Source organism: Mixophyes fleayi, chromosome 3 (genome assembly GCF_038048845.1).
Source record: "Mixophyes fleayi isolate aMixFle1 chromosome 3, aMixFle1.hap1, whole genome shotgun sequence".
NCBI classification, from domain to species: Eukaryota; Metazoa; Chordata; class Amphibia; order Anura; family Limnodynastidae; genus Mixophyes; species Mixophyes fleayi.
The window spans coordinates 330,163,854-330,188,499 of record NC_134404.1 but is presented as its reverse complement, the minus strand read 5'-3'; the positions used below and the strand labels follow the sequence as shown (position 1 = coordinate 330,188,499).

General features: G+C 41.1%; 1 protein-coding gene across 1 annotated transcript in view; it reads left to right on the top strand.

The window, feature by feature from the left end:
* USH2A (usherin) overlaps positions 1–24,646 on the top strand; it is a 558,840-nt gene that overhangs the window by 377,709 nt on the left and 156,485 nt on the right. Inside the window, exons 44-47 of the mRNA XM_075204257.1 lie at positions 2,039–2,202; positions 5,088–5,297; positions 8,630–8,832; positions 12,286–12,398. Coding sequence (XP_075060358.1) covers positions 2,039–2,202; positions 5,088–5,297; positions 8,630–8,832; positions 12,286–12,398 — 690 coding nt within the window. The remainder of the gene's footprint in view (positions 1–2,038; positions 2,203–5,087; positions 5,298–8,629; positions 8,833–12,285; positions 12,399–24,646) is intronic.

The following is a 24,646-nucleotide window of genomic DNA, read 5'->3' as shown; positions in this document are numbered from 1 at the left end:
GTGGTATTCTGCATAAAGATTGAGAAGATGACATTGTACAGCGTTAGAAGATTAGAATTGAAGATGATTGTGGAAGTTCATTGGCCCTCATTCAGTGTGGAAGGAAAGCGTAACTTGAGATTGATAAAAAGATTTTACTTTTAATCTACTCTATAGCTGAACGACTACTAAAATCTCAATAAGCTTTTGCAGATCATTCACATAGTTCTAACGTCAAGCTCTCGTGAGGAATAGCCAAACTAGCGAATTGCTAGTTCGGCTGTTCCGTACACAATTGCTCGGACATGCCCTGTACCTTCACTATCTTAGAGCCCCTTCCCTCCCCTCATCATGTCTCTTCAAGTATAAAGAGTCGTAAATGCCAAAAAGTCACAGTTCTGAATAGCCGCAGCTGCGTACGTTAACTATCAGAGCAAACATTCGCTATGTGAGCGGGAGTACGTCTCACTCTGCATCAGGCCCAATATGTACTGTACACTATAAGTGAGGTATAACACCGTCATCTGTGAGGTATATGGTTTTAATTGCTTATCTGCAGCAGTATATTGACTTTAAATGCTACTCACTCCATAACATCTTTTGGGCTTGTGGATCATCATCTGGTACATTGTGCATAATGTGATGCTCGATTCGGTGAAAATAAAAATAATATTTCATAAACGTACTCTAATTGAACAATGTAAGATTGTAGAATCCCAGATATATATATTTCATTTACAATGAAAACAGTTTAGATGGAATTTATGTGTATGTCTTATGACTCTTGAAGGGGGTCAAAAGAGACTCACAACAAAAATGTTAACATAAAGTGTAAAAAGTAACAAATAAAATAAAATTCTTCCCAATTGCTCCACTATACCTTTTTTGTTTTGTTATAAAAGTACCTACCTTTGTCATCCTTTTACTTGTGGATTATACAGTATAGTGTAATTTTTTGGGGGTTCCCTGTACATCACAATCAAAATAGAAAGATATTTATTCCCTATGGTACTAAAAGAAATTGTTATATATCTTAAAAAAATATTGTGAGCTAATCAGCAGTCGTCTTCTGGGGTAGACGGCTGCACTTCAGATAGACCAGCCAAGGCTATCCCAACACTCAATTGTTTTGGTTTGACTAGACACAGTTAGTTTTATTTTCCAGTCATAAAAATGAACAAACAAAAAGAAAATCCTTGCCTGCATTGTTTAGTTAGTGCCGGAACTAACTAAACATACAGGAACACCCTCTCTCAAATGGGGGACCTTGTGCCCCGCATACATACAAAATACAAAACTTACTGGTCACCGTTTGCAGTATCTCTCAGGAGGCCTCCAATCTCCTCCCCAGACTGTGTAACACAGAGGAAACTGCCTAGCAGCTGTTCGTCAGCACCTTGCAGGTGCAACTCCTGATTAGTCTGCTGTGAGACTGGGAAATCAGAAGATCAGATCAGAAGACCCAGAATGGGCCTTATGTATGGAGTCCACCCTTCTCTCTCCATACGTAACCCCAGGGACCCTTACCTGTTTTTCCTGAAGCTGAATGCACTCTTTGGAAAGCTCCTTCCCATACAAGACAATCTCCCTGGGGTTTAAGAGTATACAACACATAAAAGCTGGGACATGTACCTCTGCCATTCACCACTTGCCCAGTGCTAATGTCACAATATATATAAAATAAATTTCTGTTAAAGAAAAAAAATATTCCAGAATCATTGCAAATACATGAGAATGGGCATGGTCATCAAATCAGGCAACATAGTAACTTCAGGTGAAGTCCACGTCAGCCAGACATTAGTGTTTTATAAATACATCTACCAGGCGACACATTACACTTACAAAGTCATTCATATATGTGCCCTGTATGAGTAGCAAATTAGTTATATGACCTCCTCATACCCAGGTATATTTTCTCTTCACCAAATCTGTTATGCATTTCGCTGTGAAGGTTTTGAAAGATTGTGTTGTCGGGGAAAGTGGACGGAGACACATGGCTATGATTTTGGTAAAATACTCCTGATAATGTCTTCCTCAATCATTTTTTCTAATCTTTAAGGTATACGTCCTACGAATACAGATTGATTGTACATAATGCGGTGGGATATACGTCTAGTGCAGATATAATTGCAACAACACACCCAGGACCGCCTCTAAGAGGAAGTAATCTTGCTGCTCAGGCTATTAACCACACTGCCATAGAAGCCTCATGGTCCAGACCCAGTAGGTATTCATTATTGCTTTTGCTAAATAATTGTACACTATATAGTATGTTTTGGATGAAAAATATCTCTTGAGAACGGCTGGGTTTTAAAATATAGTATTGCCATGTTAAAACAAAAAAGCTTAATAAAATAAATGAAAGAAAAAGGTGCAAATAATAACATTATTTGCTAATTAGAGGAGCAGACGTTTTTTCCCCAGGGGCTCTGCTTTAATACAGCACCGACAAATCACGGTAGTTCATTAACTTCACATGGTGGCGGAGTGGGGGGGAGTGAACGAGAGGACCAATCAAAAGTTACTTGTGATAGGTCATCCCGCTTACCCCACTTCTCCCCGCCACCCCCTCTGGTTTTCGGCTAGAGCTGAGAGTAGTCGAGAAGCTCTGGGAATAGACGGCTGCTTTTAGACAGTATGGCTAATAACCTATAGCAGGGACGCCATCATTGGGGTATGGCCAGTACTGCTGTGAGAAGCCCGGACAGACTAGGGGGCCCGGACAGACCTCTTCGTCTGTCTGGACTGTCCGGGCCCCGCAGTCACCAACCGTGCCTCCCCTTTTTTATCTTACCTTCTCCGCAATGCTGCAGCTCTGCCTCCCAGACTGATAGGCTGGTAGCATGGGTGGCGCGGTGACGTCATCACCGCGTGCCGCACTCCCAGTGTATCAGTGACCGGGAGCCAGAGCTGCAGCATTGCGCAGGAGAAGGTAAGTTAATGAGCTATTATTCCACCATAATTGTGGAGAGGGGGAGAGGGAGAGCCTGGGGGACCTGATCTGTGGAGGGAGGGGGGAAAAGGGGGACCTGATCTGTGGAGGGAGGGGGGAAAAAGGGGGACCTGATCTGTGGAGGGAGGAAGAGGGGGACCTTATCTGTGAAGGGAGGGAGGGGGGAAGAGGTGGACCTTATCTGTGGAGGGGGGAGAGGGGGACCTTATCTGTGGAGGGGGGAGGGAGAGGAGGACCTTAATTGTGGAGGGGGGGAGAGGGAGAAGGGGACCTTAACTGTGATTGAGGGGAGAGGGGGACCTTAACTGTGGGGGGGGACATTAACTGTGGGGGGGAGGGGGACATTAACTGTGATTGCGGGGAGGGGAGAGGGGGACATTTACTTTGGTGGAGGGGAACATTTACTGTGATAAGGGAGTGGGGGGGAATGTACTGTGATGAGGGATAGAGGGCGCATGTATGGCAAAGATGGAGGGGTGCACATGTATGGGGAGGGGGGCGCCGCCAGATTAATTAGTACTGGGCCCCACAGTTTGTGATGGCAGCCCTGACCTTTAGCTCAATATGTGCCACTAGCATGATCTATGATCGTTTTAGTCATTCCGCTCCTAAACTCAATAATTATATATTTATCATCTGTTCCAAATATCCAGGGAGAGTTTCATGTGTTGAATAATTTTCCCTGGAAGGTTGTCTGACAATAACGTGAGTTTCAGTCTGGATATCTGTATAGTTCCTATGACTTTACCTGTTTTCTATTATGGTTGAAATTCACAATATTTTTTTATAACCCATTGGATATGTTTATGGAAAAAGAGTTTCTAAAACACAATAAAATTGTGTGATGGTTATGTGATTGTGCCCAGCGGTCCTGTCAGGTGGGTGTTTGCAGGGTCTTATGACCTGGAGAATGGGACTCCCCATTCCTCGTAGAGCCTTGAACGAAAATGAGACGTGAGTGGGAGATTGCAGATTGTGAGAGGTATTCCTGCTCACACCCCCATCCGCCACTATTTAAAGCTGGTGAACGAAATTGATTAAATGCAGAACTTCAGCGTTCGAGGAACAATAGTTGCATGAAGATGATGGTATAGGTTTAGAAAGATGTATATCTACTTTCAATGGGTTAATAATAGAGATGCTGAGGCTCGGTTCCTTGAGAACCGAACACACCAGAACTTAGGGGATCCGAGTACCGAGCCGAGCGCGCCCTCAAAACTGAAAACGAGGCAAAACGTCATTGTTACATCGTTGGATCTCGGATCTTGCGAGTTTTGGATTCCTTTTTAAAATCCAACATAATGGTGAGTGGGAGGGAGGGCGGACACCCATTTTTCTTTACTGTCACTGCTGTGTGGCAATGTGTCCTAGATGTGGTAGGAACTGCCGTGTGTTTGAGTCATTGCTCTGTCGCTTACCATCCAGCCAGGTCGCTGCAGTATTTGTCCAAAAGTGTATGAAAATAATATTGTGATCTGTGAGGTGGTCAAAATTGACTGCAAATGACTTGAAATTAGTGTTATTGAGGTTAATAATAATGTAGGAACAAAAAAAGAGCAAGATTTTGTGATTTTAGCATTTTTTTCTAAAAATTCCAAAACCAAAACACATGAGGGTGGTTTTGCCAAAACCAAATCCAAAACCAAAACACGAAGCTAATCCAGATCCAAAACCAAAACCAGTTCACGGGGGTCAGTGAGCATCTCCAGTTAATACAGTGTGCAGGTCAAAGTTATAAGCATTTATATAATACAGATGCCCCATCCGAATTAAAATGTGTGAGAATAAGTTGAATACTGGATAATCTTCTGCTTTTCGTCCTCTCATCCATTGATTTTCCGCCCTAATCTGGTGATTTTATCCACGTTTTCCTTTCTTTCCTTAAAGCAAATCTGGCCTTGTAGTAAGTTGCAAGTTTGTGAAATCGTGGGTTTACCCATCAGTACACTCTGTCGTAGATATGGATTTCACAAACTTAAAACTAACTACATCAGAATCAAAACGTTTTAAAGGAAATGTGAATTTTTTTACCGTTTCCAGAAACTTTCCTTCCGAAAAAGGTCAACTACTAGGTATGATTTTTGGTCATATAAATGTAATGTTTGTTAAACATATAATCTCTCTGTAACTAATAACGGAATGCATTTCTTTCAAGCTGTGCAGGATTTGCAAGGTGATGTCGATCATTACACCATAGTACTGAAATCTCCCAGCTATAACAAGTCACTGACAATCCAGAGGGATGCCAACCATACAGTGATTGGCAGCTTGAATCCGAGCACAGATCATCAGCTCTATCTAGAGGTCTCCAATGGTCCTCACAGCATGAGCAGCGGCTGGGTACACGTGACCACCCTGGATGGAGGTTAGTACTGACAACTGCAGCTCTTTCCCAAATCTCAGAACTAAATGGATTGATTTTGCAAGGTTGAAACCAGTCAGCCTTCTGCTTTAAAATGTCATTTTATTAAACAAATGGTCTAAAATGTTAAAATGCTTAAGTGCATCGTTGACTTCGGGAAAGAGATCAATAAAAGGCCTACAGAGACAAGAGCATAACTCTGTAATAGTGAATATTAGCCGTGCCTGAACTTACTCTCCAATGTGCTTTGGAGCAATACGACTGTCAATAAATGGTCAAATTCAGGAACAATTAGCATTTTTGTAAAGATTTGTTCTTTGAGGCAGTGTGCTATGAACATGTCAGGCATACTGGCAGCTGTTTCAGACTTGATAAAAATTTCTGATGCAAGTTTAGCTGCTAAGAAAAAAAAGTCTCACCAATTTCTATATTGAAATAAAAAAAAATTTGAAGGCCTTTGACACCTACATCTGCTGTCATACTACCCCTTTAGTGAGTACCTTAGCTCAGTGGGTCCCAAACTTTCCTAGTTGGAGGCACCCTTAGGGTTGGCATAATTTTTTCAAGGCATCCCTAATCCAAAATTATTACAGAGCACTCCCCTGCTTTGCTTACCACCGGCCCTGTCCGCTGCACCCATGTGAGATCACCGCGGCACCCCAGGGAGCCGCGGCGCATAGTTTGGGAACCACTGCCTTAGCTTAGTAAATAAGCCTACTTGCCTTATAACTGTGAACCAATGTTGACCACCAGTGTTCTTACTAAAGCACCTTCGGCCCCTGGTGCAAAAGGGCCTCTTGATTTTTTTCCATCAACACCAACCCCACATCCTACCTACTCACCCACAAATGTTCTCCCGGCATTGCTTGTCTTTAAGAGAACTGTTGAAATACCCCTTGCTCCAGTTCTCCTTCTTGCTTCTTGTCTGTCCACCCTTCTATCTTGCCACACTCATAATTTAGAAAGTTTCCTATAACGGATGGTTCATTTGCAGTTGCAAGAAAGAAGGTATAAGCAAGCAGCACTAAACCTATGTAACAGATAGGGTTCACAGCAGGGCTTCCAGGGACTTTGGCCCAAGTGCAGCCGGCAATGTTATCCCACTTCTTACACCAACTTCCACAGGTTGTGCACTGCTCCCAAATATTGGCTGTAAGATGTTATACTTGCAGGGGAGGGCTGGCAAATTTTAGCCTGGGGGACAAGACTCGACTCAGCAGCTGATAAGGAACATTTTAAAGGAAACAAATGCAGGTGGCCCAGTGACCCAGCCCAAGGTAGCCCACTACAGGACTGGACCAGCCTGCCCCTGTATACTTGCAAGGTTTGATAGATTTCCTAGGTTCCTGTATAATATTATATTGTACTATCATAGTATGGCATCATCATAACGAGCTATAGGTAACAGGGAACACTTCAAACACATCATTAGTTAGGAAAATAGGAAAAAATGCATGAAAACTAATGTGAGCGTTAGTGATGCATTCCAGCAACACAAAGGTAACAATACAATTGACTCTTAGTTGCCCTATTTGTCCATCTGTTCATGCATTTATTAAAGTGTGAAATGCAAATAAAAATGGATATAGATGGTCTCTACTATTATATGAAAGTACTCTGTAAAGGAAGTGTGGTAGGGAAAAATAAACAAAAACACTGAATAAAAAAATATTAAAACTATTTAAAAATTCCTACATTTGAATACTGATAATATTCATAGACTGACTTATATCAGTTTTACAACTGTTGCTGATTGGACGCTGCTATAATGTGCTCTCAAAAACGTATGTGACTTGCAACGTAGGATAAACATACACAGGAAAATAACAGCATTCAGTTACTAGTGTGAAATGTAAATTATCACTGTAATTCAGGCCCATATTATATAAATTGCACGTAGCCTTAGCAATAAACAGCACTGCATGTTTGTATACTGATATGTATTATTGATTGTAGTATGATATTTTTTGCATTTATTTTTTTGGTGATACTGCTGATAAATTGGCTCATATGTGTTTTCCTTTTCAATTTCTTGTTGTGTAAAAGGTATGCCTTGTATTTCAACGGCCCTTTACAATAGCCTTATTGGTTGGTAAAGATTTTCATTTGCATTGAGTACAAAACTGCAAACTTGATACATTTCTGTCTTATTAATATACAGATTGACTGAGAAAACAGAGGTGTTTTGACAACCATGGCTAAATAAGTAAATGAGGCTGACCCACAACTACAGCATAGTACGGGACAATTCCACATTTCAAAATCTCAATCGCCCTCTCTCTATAGTACGAGTCTCTGCTAAGGACTCTGGTCCTCCACGATGGAGGATCAGATATGATATCCTTAGTGAAGCCTCAGTTTTAAACTAGCATATATCACATCCACCCATATTGTCCCCCCGACGTAATAGCATTTAAAAGTCCCAGCACTGAGACTTAGATACGAGAAGGTGGGGTATTCATTTTTCAAAGGGCTTTTCCAAAAGTGAAAATGCCCTTTAAAAATAATACGTTACATATAGCTCCACTTTAAATCTTAACACAAGCAGAACACTATGTCTAATCCGACTTTATAAAAACTCATTATAAACTGTATAATATCATTACCTCCCAAGCAAGTAAGTGTTCCAGGCCATTAAAAAGCTCCTTAAGAGAGGATCTTCATTTCCTCCTTGATACCAAAGGTTACCACCTTTTTTTTTTTCTGTTTATAAAAAACAATTAATATACAGCCGGGTGACATGATAAAGAAACATTTTGCATAGTTATTCCTGTCATCCCTGAATAACTGTGTCGTTTAAGCACCGGGAATTTTATTTTTAAATTAGATCTCTATATTAACTACTGTGTGATAATCAACATTTTAGATCATTTACTTAACGATAATGCCAGACTATTGCTCGATGTAATTTACGGGGTGAAGCCTGTAATGTTCTGCAGGTCAAGCGCAATTCCGCTTCCCCATTACGACGATATAACTACTGTCCGTGCACACCTAATGCTGATCAGGATCCGACTGTATCAATACTGAGATTGATAGTTCATTTGATTCTAATACGGAATTGTAGGTAATTCAAATAACATTTGACTGGTCACACCGTCACAGCAGATTAATACAATGTTGGTTATAGAAAACATATTACCAGTGGTCTCGTCGTTTCTCACTGAGAGCGTAATAAGCCAATTTAGTCAGCACTGCCGGCTGTGATAGCCTCATCACTGAACAGCTAAACGTTTTTTCTTTCTGTTGAAGCTGAAATACTAATATGCATTTGGTTAAACAAGGTCTTTCACGTAGACAGCTGGAGAGTATTCAGATCCTTCTATTAATTCTAGAGCCTCAGGGTATGCAACCTCCAGAGGTTGTGGCAATCAACAGTACAGCTGCACGTGTCATCTGGACATCCCCTTCGAATCCAAATGGCGTTGTCACAGAATATTCCGTCTATGTGAATGACAAGTTCTACAAGACGGAATGGAGCACACCTTATCGGTTTGTCCTGGGAGATCTGGCTCCGTTTACGGTCTACGACATACAGGTTTGTTGGGAAAAAAAAGTTTAGGTAAAAACTGTATAAAGTTGAGTATGTGTTGGGGGGCTATGTACTAACAAAAGAAAAATTTGCAGTAACCATAGCAACAACTCAGTTGTTTGCTTTCGTTAACTAACGGTTATACAGTTTGCACTAGATTAGAGGGGCCTGATTCATTAAGGATCTTAACTTGAGAAACTTCTTATTTCAGTCTCCTGGACAAAACCATGTTACAATGCAAGGGGTGCAAATTAGTATTCTGTTTTGCACATAAGTTAAATACTGACTGTTTTTTCATGTAGCACACAAATATCAACTTTAAATTTCAGTGTACAAATAAGCTATTAAGTATTTGTGTGCTACATGAAAAAACAGGCAGTATTTAACTTATGTGCAAAACAGAATACTAATTTGCACCCCTTGCATTGTAACATGGTTTTGTCCAGGAGACTGAAATAAGAAGTTTCTCAAGTTAAGATCCTTAATGAATCAGGCCCGAGATTCTTAACCTTTTTGCATCATGTACACCCTTATCCTAGTAGCTAGCTCTGTGGGGTGCTTGTGAACCCCCAGTATTTGTGTTTTAGCTAATCATGTCTATGCAAGGCATTGTTCGGTCACATGGGGTGGGGTGGGGTGGGGTGACTTGAGCACTCCCAATAATTTATAATATTTGGCTCGTATGTGACAGTACATGTTTACCAAGCACTTATACCTGTTGTGTATCAATATATCCAAAGTATTCGCTTGAATGTGTAAATTTATTCCAATGACCCCAAAAATGTTTATATATATATTTTTGCCAAATAACCCTTTAAAGCTTTACATATTTAAAAATATGTCTAAACAATGTACCCCTCTTGTATACCTGCCGTAGGTTTCTAATCCCTATTGTAGATAGATCAAAGCTAATTGCTGATTGATTGCTGCAGATTAATGTTCATTTCCACTTTTTAGTCAATGATCCGCATTGTGTGAGTTAAAGGACCAATAAACATAAAAGGGCTCATATCATAAAACGGTTTATGTGCCAAATTATGCGTTAACCCTTCATTTATTCTGCAAAAGTATAAGTAGAAATGGAGGGGACTGGACGAAATAGATACAAACTCCCTATAGACCAATGGTTCAATGTATCAAGATGAGAGTTTCCGGCGGGTTTGTAAAGTGGAGATGGAAGCATACATTAGTACTCGCAATGTAGAGGGTTGATAATCGCATTTGAAGCGTTTTAAATCAAGCTGCCCCCAACCACATCAAACAGCATGTAAGCGTATTTTCATGGGATATGCTGTTTGATGTGGTTGGGGGCGGCTTGATTTAAAATGCTTCAAATACGATTATTAAGTGTCTACATTGTGAGTACAATTGTCTACTCACTTCAATCCTTTAATCTGTTATTAAACACACTTGGGGCTAGATTTACTAAGCTGCGGGTTTGAAAAAGTGGGGATGTTGCCTATAGCAACCAATCAGATTCTAGCTATCATTTTGTAGAAGGTACTATATAAATGACAGCTAGAATCTGATTGGTTGCTATAGGCAACATCCCCACTTTTTCAAACCCGCAGCTTAGTAAATTTAGCCCTTGATCTGTTGGGAGTTTTTGTCTCTTTTGTCTAGCATTCCATTTTTACTTATTAGATTTTATTATTTATAGATATATGAACTTGTGGATTTATGGACTATTGAAACCATTGGAGGTAGTTTTATGGGTGACATTGTTGGGCATACTTTGTTTACACTACCTGCTGACACATACAGGGCAGGGTTGTGACCTCCATACCTTTTATAAGGTTAATTAACATTGATTCTCTTAGTGCAGTTTAGAAAATGAATGCAGAATTCAGAAGGGTCGCTATGGGTCACAAGTTCCTGCTCGTGTTGAAGTGGATCTGTTGTTTACAAACAGTGGAGGCAGCCATTTTGGACACCACTGGGCAGATTTGTCAAACATTCTAAAAATGACATGTGGAGGTATTGCCCTTCGCTATCAATCAGATTCTAGCTAGCATTTATCTAGTACATTCTACAAAATGATATCTAGAATCTGATTGGTTGCTATGGCCACCTGTCCTTTTTATAAGGTTTGACAAATCTATGCCCAATCAATGTTTGATAATGCCGTTAATCAGGACATTAGGAACTAGAGACCGCAATGTAGTTCCCAGTGACTTGACTGGCTGTTTTCTTCCCCATGTTAGCTCAGTTCACAAATTGGCTTCACCCATGTTATGTAGGCAAAGGTTAGATTTTAATGAATACAAATATGCAGACATATAACATTCTCTGTGTATAATTACTTGTGACCTAATGTTTTGCTGAATGTTTAGAGAAAAAAACCTAATTTGACAAATAAACCCCTCTTGTGGGTAAGCTGTCTTTTGCATTTAATACAATTTAATGAGCTTATCAGAAATTGACATGCTTAAATAAGATTGAGATTATGATGAAGAACTTAGATTATACAGGCGGCAGGACAGCATCGCCGCCTTAAAACGGGCAATCTTAGGTCGTCATTTTAAGTGACAGCATTATCTGTATTTGGAATTTTTATGAGGAGTGTGGGATATGTTGTCCATCTGTTTTAAGGTAAGTCTGTATTTATTTCTTGTTGCCCATATATTAATCAGAATTTTTATGTCAGTATACTTAGTGTCTCAATTGTGGTCATAGGAAAAATGTACCTCCCCCAACACAATTTCCACTGCCGAATTTTAAATTTGCCAGCTCATAGCTGACACCCAGTGGTGGAAGTGGGGGTGTACACGGTGGTATGGCATACCGCCACTTTTACTGCATTCATTAATAAACTACCAATTTCCATGCACTGACATTCCTATTACATTTTTCATACCGCCACTTCTAAATTTCCGCTTCCGCCACTACTGATGCCTATAAACTATACAAGTTCTGGGGCCAAAACAAATACGCGTAAGAAACAGATCAAATTCAATCAGCCCGAGAACGTGTATAGATTTTACTTTTCAGGTAAAGAATATTTTCACCAAACACTATGTAGTAAAATATACATTTTGGATAGAGAATCCCAAATGGATGAGTTGGCTCCCCCAGCTGTACAGCTGTATAGCAGCCAACACAAGAGTCAACAGTGACATCTGTATGGTTAAAGGAGGTACTGCACTTCTTACAAAAATACTTTAAGAAGAGGCACAATAATAAATAGAGTCAAAGAGAGGTTTTGTTTTCTACTTACATACAGTGTAAATGTAAGTTATATTTATTTTTACTAAACATATTTTTAGCAAATACTTAATTTGATTATATCAGCACAGCTATAGCTAAATTGCTAGTCAGTAATGTTTCAGGAAGAAATGGCTAAAATAATATATTGGTATTTTCAGAATAGAAAATAATTAAAGATTGATAATATGACTTTACTTTGTGCTCTTTAACTATAGTAGGTAATGACGTCTTGCTCAATTATGATTTCTGTAGGTTGAAGCCTGCACCGTATATGCATGTATAAAAAGCAACGCTACCCAAGTTGCAACTGTTGAGGGAAAGCCAAATAAAATACCCAATCCAAACATAACCAACATCAGCTCAAGGTAAGTGCAGGGGTGATATCGGGGGGAGGGGGCGTGGTATGTTGTGATGGTTGACTGGTATCATTACTACATATTGGCAGTCTAAAGATGGTGTCCATGTGCTATATGGGGGAAAGGTAGGAAAGGAAGAGGTGGTGCGATTTGTAGCATCTGGTGGGCTGGACAAGAACGCCATCGATCAGAGAGATACAAAGTGACATGTTGATGCAATCACGCCATCACACCGCTGCCACGCGGTTCTTTCTGAGTTAGGTAGAGCTTGATGACATGTTTGTACTCTCTGGGAGAATGGATTAGTCTATTGAGAGTCTGGAAGGTCTCCTGCTAGTTGAGGCATCTCCCAGACATTGCAGGAGAGTCGGCAAGTATGAGACACACTGTGATCTCATCAACGGGATCACCCAATAGAAAGATTGGCGCTATCTCTAGTGTTTCCTGCATAGACTGTCTTCCTCATTTCTACACGCTGGAGTGCTAAGCAGCAGATATTTCAGGCCTAACATCAGAGCAGTGGAGACTAGATAAGAGCCAGATATACACCGTAGTCTCACTTTTTAACATAGAGTTAGACTATGGATCCTGTTCCATCTTCTGGGTGGGTTAAGAAATATCAAAGACTAGCTGTGGGGTATGACCTTCTCAATACCATAAGCAATACAGGCCGGGTTACAATGCATAACGCTATCACAGGGTAAATCTGTAGTTGGAGCAAGGTTATTTGAGGCAGAAAGTATGTCGGTCCATTCTGTTGCATGTTGCTATGTCTCTCTCAAATTAACTTGTTTCATCTATATATATGGCTATATTAAACCAGATCTTTGGTACTCATGCAAACTTATACCACTTTCATACTGCCGCCTCAGCAATATCCTGGGTTGTTAACCCGGGATATTGCCGGGGCACAGGGCAGTATAGATAAGAAGATTCCCGGGTCGGGCGGGTTCATACTGCACCTGCCCGACCCGGGTTTTAGAAAAAAAAAAGTGAAAAAAAGATTTTAATTACTAAAAAATACAAAACAAATGTTTACCTAACTTATTTTCAGCCAGCGGTGTCTCCGGTGCGTTGCCGGCTGTCAGGGGGACCTCTGGGTACTAAAATTACCCCTCGCAAAATCCCGGTATTTTAGACCCGGGATTTTGTGGTTGGACTATTCATACTGCACCAAGACCCGGGTTTTTCAGCGTGCCTCTGCAAAAAGCAGGGTTTTTGGTGCAGTATGAATGGGGTATTAATGAGAATCGCCACCCAAAAAATGAAAACCCTGCTTAGTAGCCTGACAATAATAACAGCTGGCCTTTGGGATAGCCCAGTGTTCTTTGGGAGCAGCCTAAGGCCACCAACAGAATGAGAAGGCATTACACACATACACACACTACTTGAAAAAAAAAATGATTTGGTGGATGGGCCCCTTTGAGGGTGGTACCTCATGTTAGCCCATACTTGCCAACTCTCGGAAACAAGTTTCCGGGAGAGGGGGCGTGACTGGAGGGCGGGAGGGGGCGGGACAAGGCCAAACGTGTCATTTTGGTCCCGCCGCCCACGAAAACGTAATTTATGTCGCGGGGGCGGGGCCAAAATTACGCGATTGGCCTCGTCCCGCTCCCTCCCGCCCTCCAAAATGGCGTCAATCACCGAGAATCGCGTCATTTGACGCGATTCTCGGTGAAGTCCAGGATGCGGGAGAAATGCCAACGAGCCCGGGAGCCCAGGAGACTGAACTGAATTTCGGGAGTCTCCCGGACATTCCGGGAGAGTTGGCAAGTATGTGTTAGCCATAGAACGCTAAGCGTTTCCAGATAGTAACACGGAATGTCCATAAGAGCTAATTCAGTTCTATACTGATACATTGGAAGGATGAAAAAATGCCCCTCTTGTCACTCTAGAGCAGGCCTGAACATCCTTTGGCTCTCCAGGTGTTATGTAACTACAAGTCCCAACATTCCCTGCCATCTATAATCTGGCAAAGCATGCTGGGGCTTGTAGTTTCACAATACCTGGAGTTCTGTGACTATATAAAACTATATGGTAATTGGTTCAGTACATTTATATAGGTTACAAAACTGCTTTGTGACATCTAATACCGTTAATATATTATATGAAGTATGTTATTCCATTGTAATACAAAGTTTCCTTATCAATGCTATAGGGATGATTTCAGAACACACTGGTTATATGTAATTTACCATTTCTGCTGATCACATGAGTCTATAGAGTACATGTGTTAACCTCAGTAGAGCATTGTACAGAAATACACAATATTATTACGCTAAAACTTTACATGTGTCTATTATGAATCATACAAGAGCACATGTCACATGTTCATAATTAACCACCCTGCAATTCAGCTGTAGTGGTGACAGATGACTTCAGCCAGTGTAGATCTGTTAGCATTCCTTTCCTCACATGTCATATTATCATCAACTCTTCTTATATCCCCAAAGATTACTAACTGCTGATCGATTGCCCTGACATGCCTGGCTGTGGCCTACACGTGCCCTGGCTAGTTCATTTATTTGCCATGGTGGATTTGCTAGAGTGGAATTTAATCAATAGGTAATTCATTAATTCTGATCCTGAAGTATGAAGGGGCTGGGTGGTGTAAAAATGTCTGTCTTGCTTTAACTTTGAAAATAATATAACAGACCCTGCAATACATCACGCATGAGGCTGCACTTGTCTCTAAGGGACAATGCAAGGCGGAGATATATATATATATATATATATATATATATATATATATATATATATATATATATATATATATCTATATATATATATAGCTATATATATATATATATATATATATATATTACATATACACACGTACATATATACACATATACATATATATATATATATATATATATATATATATATATATATATATAATCTATATATACACAAAAAGACATAGATCCTCTGTACCCTCTGTGTACAGACTGGGGTGCAAGAGGGGGTTGTCCACATTGTATAGACAAAAACAGGGATACTCTGCATTCTCCAAACGCATAATTAATGCTGTACTAACTCATACTTGCCAACTCTCCCTGAATGTCAGAGAGACTCCCTGAAATAGGGGTGATCTCCCTCACTCCCTGACAGTGGCTGATCCAGGGGGGGGGCCTGGATATGTGCAGGTCCGCTCGGCAGTGACAGTGTGCTGCCCGGCTGCTCTGATTGTGTTTAAAAGCCTTGAAGTAAAAAAGGGTGCGGGGCCTAAATCGCCCCGGGTAGGATACTTTTCTAGATCCGCCCCTGCTCCCTGAAGAGTCTGGCATTCTCCCTGATGCTGAGCCAGTACAAGACGTGGTTGGCTTCGCCATCTTTGGCATGATGACACAGTTCAGAAATCATGTCCTATGTCCATGTATTGATGCCTATGGGGGTGGAGACCAAGATTTTATCAAAGACTGACAGATAAGACAACATGACTTCAGTAATGGAGACAGAAATGTAAAAGACACTTCAGTCTCTAGAGATTCATTAGCTGCTTTTCTATAACGCATAGTTGCCTACTCCCCCCGGAATGTCCGGGAGGCTTCTGCATTTCTGGGAGACCTCCCGGGCTCCAGACCAGGACAACCTTCCGGTTCTCGCCCCCACAATAGATAAGTGGTGGGGGTGGGGCTTAATGATGAAAATATTGCGTCATCTTAGCCCTGCCCCACTCCTGCACGCCCACCTCCCCCCGGATTTCCCTGAAGCCAACGAGGAAAAGTTGGCAAGTATGTGTACTAACTAACTTAAAGTGTTATGTTTGGTGAGTGTAGAGGATCCCTGTATTTTGTCTATACAATGTGGACATCCCCTTCTTGCACCCCAGTCTGTACATGGAGAGTGAATTATAGTGTTTATACAATGTAAGTCCCATCAGTCTTGCACCCCATTCTTTACATTAATTAGTTCCAACTCATGTCAGGTAAGTCCCAGGTTTCTCATGGCTGCTAGTGCTTGGGAAAGACTTGCCTTTAAAAGCTGTGTGCAGGTAAGCCTTAAGCCCAGATAAAAAAGCATAGCATTTGATCATGTCAGGACTGACCAGAATGGGAAGACTTGGCGTGAGTTGGGGCAGCTTAACATATATTGCAATATGTGGAACTTACATTCCCTGTTTTTAATATAGAAATGTAGTTAGTACAGCATTATATATATATATATATATATATATATATATATATATATATATATATATATAAAAATTTAATTCATTCATTCATGGAGTGTGGACTTTTCTACTATACTAGATAGATTTTAAGTTTTAAGCACCAGCTACTTCTGTGCCTGAGGTAACCTTTGCATGTTTTTTTTTTAATTGCACCATTTATTGAAAAATATTACCCCAATGGAGACATCCGTTTTGCGAGCTGAACCAATATTCAGCCTATTACACTGCTAGGAACCAGTGACTTCATCGTTGCTCTACCTAATATCAAGAGGCATGTTCAAGAGGAATTGGTTCCTAAAGAATTGATCGGTCACATTACTATAAGTATTGGTTTAGTCCACAAAATGGCTGCCTCCACTGTCTGTAGGTCCCCTTAGAAAAATGCTACAAAGAGGGAGAAAGAGTTCTAAAAAAATGTAAAGCAAAGCAATATAGAACACAGCAAGGATCTCACATGATAATTAGGCATATACCTCATCAGTCCTGTTGTTTTTGGGAAAGCCATAATGGCCTATTGGATTGGGGTCTAGGCCATAGCTTATTGGTGGGATGATTAACGGTATGGTTAAGGGGATCAGGTGTTGCCTTGGATGATAGGAACATGAATAACTGTGTCCCGTTTTTTTATTTAGGACTTTTGGTAGTTATAAATTAGTATATGTAAGGTGATAGGAACTAGCATGAAGTGGCAGGGCAATTTATAAATATTCTATCACTTTTCTGTTCGTACTCATGACAATTAATGTTTAATGGCACCTATAGTGAATTATCTGCCTTTTGTTCCCACCTCAACCTATGTCCCCAATTCCCATTATTTCCCTTTCGCCTGATATCACTCTGACACAGATCAGACTACAGGCATTAAGCAATATTATGAAGATGGAGGCAACAGTACCCCACAATCATCGCTATCATCCCACTAGTACAAGAGCTCATTCATCCAGTACTGCTTGGAAAAAATGGAGGTGTTGCCTATAGCAACCAATCAGGTTCTAGCTATCATTTTCTATGATGGACAAGAGAAATGCTAGCTCGAATCTGGTTGCTACGGGCAACACCTACACTTTTCCTGTTTAGGAGCTTTGATAAATCTACCCCTGCATGTAAATAGGGTATATTTTTCATTTAACCTACGTTAACAATACAAGTATATTGCAGTGTCCCAGTTATTGTTTGCAATTATCTGTGGCTCGTATATTTGACTGACAACCCTCTTGCAGTCTTTGTGACACAACACATGTAGTCATATTGTTCTGGGAGATTACGTAACGCTCTCATAATTCCTGTTGTAAATAATGGTTGTACCGTGGCTTCGTTCGATGTTTATTGAATGAGGATTTACACAGCACATAAAGAACGTAATCAATATCTGTGGAGTGAACTGATTCCTGCAGATTCCCCGTAAGGCTTCTTCAAGAGCATATGAACAATAAACATAATTATCAAACAAGTAAATAAAAATGTCATATACTGTCCCACGAACCACTTTCACTATTAATAACTTTATTATAAAAATATCATCTCAAGCAGCAAATTTTTATGTGTTCCCTAAATTTAAAATCAGTTTTGTTTGCTGTTTAAAACATTTAAAGGCACATTACATTAAAAGGTGACTAATACCCTCTTTATCCGACTCGCAGCTATCTTCTCTAAATACAGAAATAACTTCTGAAGAATTAAAATCCATTATTAAATCTCGTAAAAATACCTTTGCCCAAGGTCCAGATGGCTTCACCACAATGTATTATAAAAAAAAAATGTGCCCCCCTCTGTCTCCCATGCTTTTGGATCTCTATAACTCTGTTCTCCTGGGTAAGAAGTTCGATGGGGCCACCACCAGAGGAAGCATAGTGGTTATTCCAAAAGTAAGAAAAGACCATAGTCAATGTACGAGTTATCGTCCCATTTCCTTATTAAATGTGGATCTCAAATTAATTGCTAAAATTCTAGGTAAAAGACTGGCGCGTGTTATCCCCTCATGGGTACGTCCAGACCAGGTGGAATTTATCCCATATCGCCAGGCAGTAGATAACACCAGAAAAGCAATTGATCTAATCTATGCTTCTAATAAACTGAAGATCGTCGCTTTGGTGGTTGCCTTTGACGCTGAGAAAGCTTTTGATCAAGTTTCTTGGCCCTTTATGTGTGAAGTCCTTAACTCTGCTGGTATTTGCGGCCCCTTCCTCAAGGGCATAGCTTCACTGTCCTTCAACCCCTCCGCTACGGTCCTTGCCAATGGTTGTTCCTCCTCCCCATTCCCAATTCACAATGGTACAAGGCCGGGATGTCCCCTATCTTCCCTCCTCCTCTTGATGGAACACCTAGCAGCTAGAATCAGAAACAACCAAAATATGTTGGTTATTTAATCTGGCACAAGATCGTCCAAAATCTCTCTCTACGCGGACGATGTCCCACTCACTCTAACAAACCCCTATACCTGCTGTCCAAAATTAACGACTACAGCTTGCTTTTACATAATAAGATAAATTCAGATTAAACTGAAGCCCTCGCCCTTAACTCTCCCCCTCTCCCCTGCGCCCTGCAGCACTTACAAGACACTTTTAAATTTAACAGGCAACCGCATCAGATTAAATGTCTAAAGGAACAACCTCACCAAGTCAAAATAACGTAATAAGTATTTAGGTCAGGACAGAATTACTTAGTAAGTTGTTTGCACAAATAATACACATAAATCTAAGGGAAAATATTATTTTTATATATTTTTTCAATTATATTTCTGTCAAAGAATAATTTACAGCTAATATTTAGAGGAATAAGATCAAACAAAAAATAACAACAACATGTACAAAAATCATAACACTGCCCCTTCATCCACACACACTGTCTGACCCTGATCATCGTCAATGTCTGCCCCTCTTCATACACACACTGCCCCTCTTCATCCTCACTGTCTGCCCCTCTTCATCCTCACTCTGCCCCCTCCTTCATTCTTTTGCCCCTCCATTGCTGTTTCCTTTCACCTTTCCCTCGGTTTCTTTACTTACCATACTTGACCTTCTTTCTTCTATTTCTTTTGTCTTCTCTTCTATCTTCATAGCAATCCTGCGGTGCCCAGGACCCAGCAGTCTCCTCTCTCCTGCCGCTTCTCACTGAATATATTCTGCGTGTTGACGTCACGCCCGTCATTCAGTGAGAAGCGAGGAGGGAGGAGGATGCTGGGTCCCGGGCGCCGCCGGATTGGTAAGTTGTTGTTTTTTTGTCCCCTGGCCGCGGCACCCCTGTGGGAGCAGCGGTGCACAGTTTTTGTATTCGCAAAGACGTTTTGTTTTTTCTTTTTCTTTTTTTTTTTGCATTTAACTTCTCTGATTTACACATAAAGGTCCTTCTGTTTTGATTGCCCTTGCTTCCTCACCCCCATTTTTCCTTTCTGTACCCCCTCCCCTCCCCTATTCATATCTTCTGAAAAATATTGATAAAACTTTATTTCAAACAAATAAAATAAATGGTGACGAATAGATGAAGCACAATTTAATAGGTGAACGGAACAGTCTGGAGCCTCCAGAACTGTGGAGGATACACTGGATTGAGCCACACTGACACAAATTCCATTGTATTGCACTGGCAGTTCAGCATGATTAGAGGACAGTTAAATTGACATGCCTAGTGACAAGCACCATTTATTTATAATAAATGTGCACCATCTGTAGTTATTTAAAAAAATTCTTATAAACCAAGAAGCAACACATTTTTGTATAGTTCTTCATGTTAGCTCTTTATGTTATGTTAGGTTTATGTTAAGCAATGTAATTGTCACGGTCACAAACAGGAGTACAGCTAGGAGTCACGAATATGGTGAAAACACTCTGTTTATTTGCAGAAAGGTATAAATAGCAGGTAATTGAGAGCAGTAGTAAATACCAGGTGCAAGCAGATGCAGGAAATTATACCAATGTTCAGGAACCAGCAGGTAAGCAGCTAATGCAGGGAAGTATGAACAGGTTCCAAACAGGCATGAACCAGAGGAGCAAGGCAGGAGGAAAAATCCACAGGTTGCACAAGGATATGACATCACAGGATGGGACAACAATAACCAGCCATGTGTGCTGGGGGAAACAGGTTTAAATGGACCACATCCAGGTGCATGGAATGATTAGTGAACAGGAAGGTTAACCCCTAATGCACACAATAAAGCACAATAGCAGCTCCTCTGGTGAGTGGAGGAACTGCCAATACAATACAATAATAGGACAAAAGGGCAGGAGCTGCCATGCAAAGCAGTATGTACTGCAAGGGGCTTGCAGGCAGATCCTGACAGTAATATTTAAAGTTGAATGCACATGCTAGACATAGTATTATGCTATTAATTTTATCATTTGTTCATATAGCAACTTTATAACTTGAACTTATTGTCTTTCCTCCACCAAGACTCTCCTCCCCTCCTGACTGTTGACAACATCACTATTTCCTCTGTCCCCCAACTCCACTGCCTGAGTGTCATTCTTGTCTCCTCCATCTACTTCACCTCCCACATTCAATCTCTTGCCCAATCCTCTCTCTTCCAGCTCCATAACATCGCTCTTATCCATTCACAGATCATTTCTCATCTGGACTACTGCAACCTTCTCCTTACTGGCTTCCCACACATCCATCTTGCTCCACTATCTACACTTAATTCTGCAGCAAAAATGATCTTCCTCTCTCAGTGCTCCACATCTGGCTTCCCTCCCTACCAAGCCTTACACAAGCTCCACTTCCTATACAGAATCCACACCTTCACGTACAAGGCCCTCTCCAACTCCGCTGCTCCCTACATCTCCAACCTCACCTCCATACATACCCCCTCCCGCTCTTTCTGGTCGGCCAATGACCTTCACCTTTCCTCCCCTCTGGTAACCACATCTGCCTCCCTTACCCAAGATTTCTCCCGTGCTGCCCCCACCACTGGAATGATCCCCGTTGGTCTATCAGACTATCCCTAGGATGTATAGCTTCAAACAGTCATTGAAAACCCACCTGTTCATAAAAACCTACCAGTTTACTGTATTGTATTATTATTATTATCATTTATTTGTTAGGCGCCACAAGGTTTCTGCAGCGCCGCACATAGTACAAACAGTAGACTATACAGGGTATAACAGTACAGAACAATAAACAAAAAGTACCAATGCTTCAGAAACTCCAGGCAGGCTGATGCAATAAACACGGAGCAGAAGAACGGGTAGGTAGACAGGAGGGAAGAGGGCCCTGCTCATGCGAGCTTACATCCTAAGGAGGGTAAACAGACCAGACACAAGAGGAGCCAGTTGAGGCAGTGGGAGAGAGGGGAGAATGAGCGGAGAAGATGGGGGTTAAGTGGATAGTTGGTAAGCTTTGAGGAACAGGTGAGTTTTGAGTGCTCGTTTGAAGGAGCACAGAGTAGGAGAGAGACAGATGGAGCGAGGGAGGTCATTCCAGTGAAGGGGGGCTGCACGGGAAAAGTCCTGGATTCTGGAATGGGAAGAGGTGATCAGAGTGGAGGAGAGGCAGCGGTCATTGGCCAAGCGCAGGGAGCGGGCAGGAGTGTGAATGGAGAGGAGGTTAGAGATATAAGGGGCAGTAGAGTTGGAGAGAGCCTTGTAAGTGGTGGTGAGGAGTTTGAAAAGAATTCTGTAGGGGAAGGGGAGCCAGTGTAGGGCATGGCAGAGAGGGGAGGCAGAGGAGGAGCGACTGTTAAACCATGTACTGTCTTGTTTTTTCCCTCTGTACAGCGCTGCGGACCTCTTGTAGCACCCTATAAATAAATAATAATAATAATAATAATTACACCTCTGTATTACGTAGAGCATTCTTTAACACACACACACACACACACACACACAAATCCGGTGTGTTCTTAAAGTGTTGCCATTGCTTATTCACAGTAGAGGCAGGATGAAGTAATTTTCACGTGAATACAGCTTATGAAGGAACTAGTGACATCACTAAGGGACGAGGCCCAAAGTTTACGAAAAGGGTGTAAAATGAAAATCTGATTAAAGAAAAGTTTGTTTAGGGTTTATAAATTATATACTGGCCTTGCAAATTTCATGACCTATCAGCAGCTTTGCTTGCTATAATAGAATTCCAGGGATGTTGTGTAATAAGACCTTGTGTCTGCAAAGTTCTCAGAATACTATAGAACATTTAAAGTGACCGACACAGCAGCACCTCTTCCTGATATCCCACTGCAAAGATATTCACTGTATATACACATCTCTACGATGTCACTGGTAAAACCAATAAGAAATCGAGATGCTCGGGCTCGGTTTTCTGAAAACCGAGCTCACCCAAACTTAGGGTATCCAAGTAGGCTCACGAGCCGGCCCGGTACCTTTGCACGTCCTCGGATCTGAATCGAGGCAAATTGTCATTGTTGCATTGTCGGATCTCGTGGGTTTTGGATTCCATAAGTACCTCCCTTCCCAGGAGATACAGCACCATTGCTCATACAGAAACAGGGGTAGCAGTGTTCTTGTCACTCTCCAGTTTCCAGTGACATTGCTCAGGGACATTGCTCATACAGAAACAGGAGGGGTAGCAGTGTTCTTGTCACTCTCCATTCTCTAGTGCCATTGCTCATACAGAAACAGGAGGGTTAGCAGTGTTCTTGTCACTTGACAAAACTTGAATGGAAATGACTGGAAATGAATGTTATTGAGGTTAATAATAGGGTAGGAATAAAAAAAGCGCCAAATTATGTGATTTTAGAAAAAAAATAGGGACTGTAGAAAAAAATAGGCATCCAAAACCAAAGCAAAACACACCAGGGCGGTTTTGCCAGAACTAAAACAAAAACACAATGTTAATCCAGATCCAAAACCAAAACACGGGGGTCATCTCTAATAAGAAATGACAAATAATTTTGGTGATATTTCATCTGTAAACTAAGACAAAAGAGTCGCAGATTTCTAGAATTAAGGATCAGATATCCATACTTTCAAATATGCTAAAAGAGACGACATATTTGAGGTGTACTAACTTACTGTTATCACTGGTTTGTCACTATGAGTATTCAGTCATTGATGTCCAGTGGAAATGAGCTAAAACAATTGACATAGTTTGTAATTCTTCATCCTGAGAAAAGAACCTTTTATAAAAAAAAAGAAAAGACACATACAAAATAGAAAATCACAAGGATTTAAATTGCTCAGATGATAGCGCATTGCCCAGTTTAAAAACGATAGAAAATTAAAATGTGTTTTTGCTTTGTATTTTCATGGCAGAATTGCGCTTTTTACAGTATTAATGTGTGTAATAAAACCACTGAATAAACATATTACAGGAAGTAGCTAAGTTCAGGGCCCTCTTAACAACATCTTGGGCCCCCGGGCACAGCAGTGCACCGGGCCCCCTATATATATATAATTACATATATATATAAAAAAAAAAATATGATTATATATATGGGCCCTGCAGCCCAAGGAGGCCCGTCGGAGGCAGCAAAAAAATAAAAAAAACCTGGGGAAAAAAAAGACAATACTTACCTTGCAGTCAGCTGGCGATCCGGCTCCCTCCCTGGTCTCCTCCTCCGTCGCGCTCCGCAATGGATGTCGGGTGGGCGTGATGACGTCACGCCCGACATGCATTGCGAGCGCCGTACTGAGAAGGAGACCAGGGAGGGAGCCGGATTGCCAGCTGACCGCAAGGTAAGTATTGTCTTTTTTTTTCCAGGTTTTTTGATTTTTTTTGCTGCCTCCGACGGGCCCCCCTGGGCTGCAGGGCCCCCGGGCACCTGCCAATTGTGCCCAATGGGAAAGACGGCACTGGCCACGTTTTCCGCAGATGCCTTAAACCATCACTTCCTGATACCTTCGTCTGCTTTACCAAATTAACCCAAGGACTTACACCCTCCAATTTTCCCTCTAAGCTGATCAATGAAAGAATTGAAAGAATACTATAATATGTACACTGCCTGAGTAGGTTGCATTCAGGATGCACTGTTCAGCACAACCCTATTTCTCCTTAACAAGATAGAAGATTTTTTTTTTAACACCATCATTTCTAGTTTGCTCAGCTTTGATCAACAGTCCCTCTCACTCTATAATTACTATAATGCATCTTACAATATAAGACTTATTCGGTTGCAAAGTCCATACAGTAT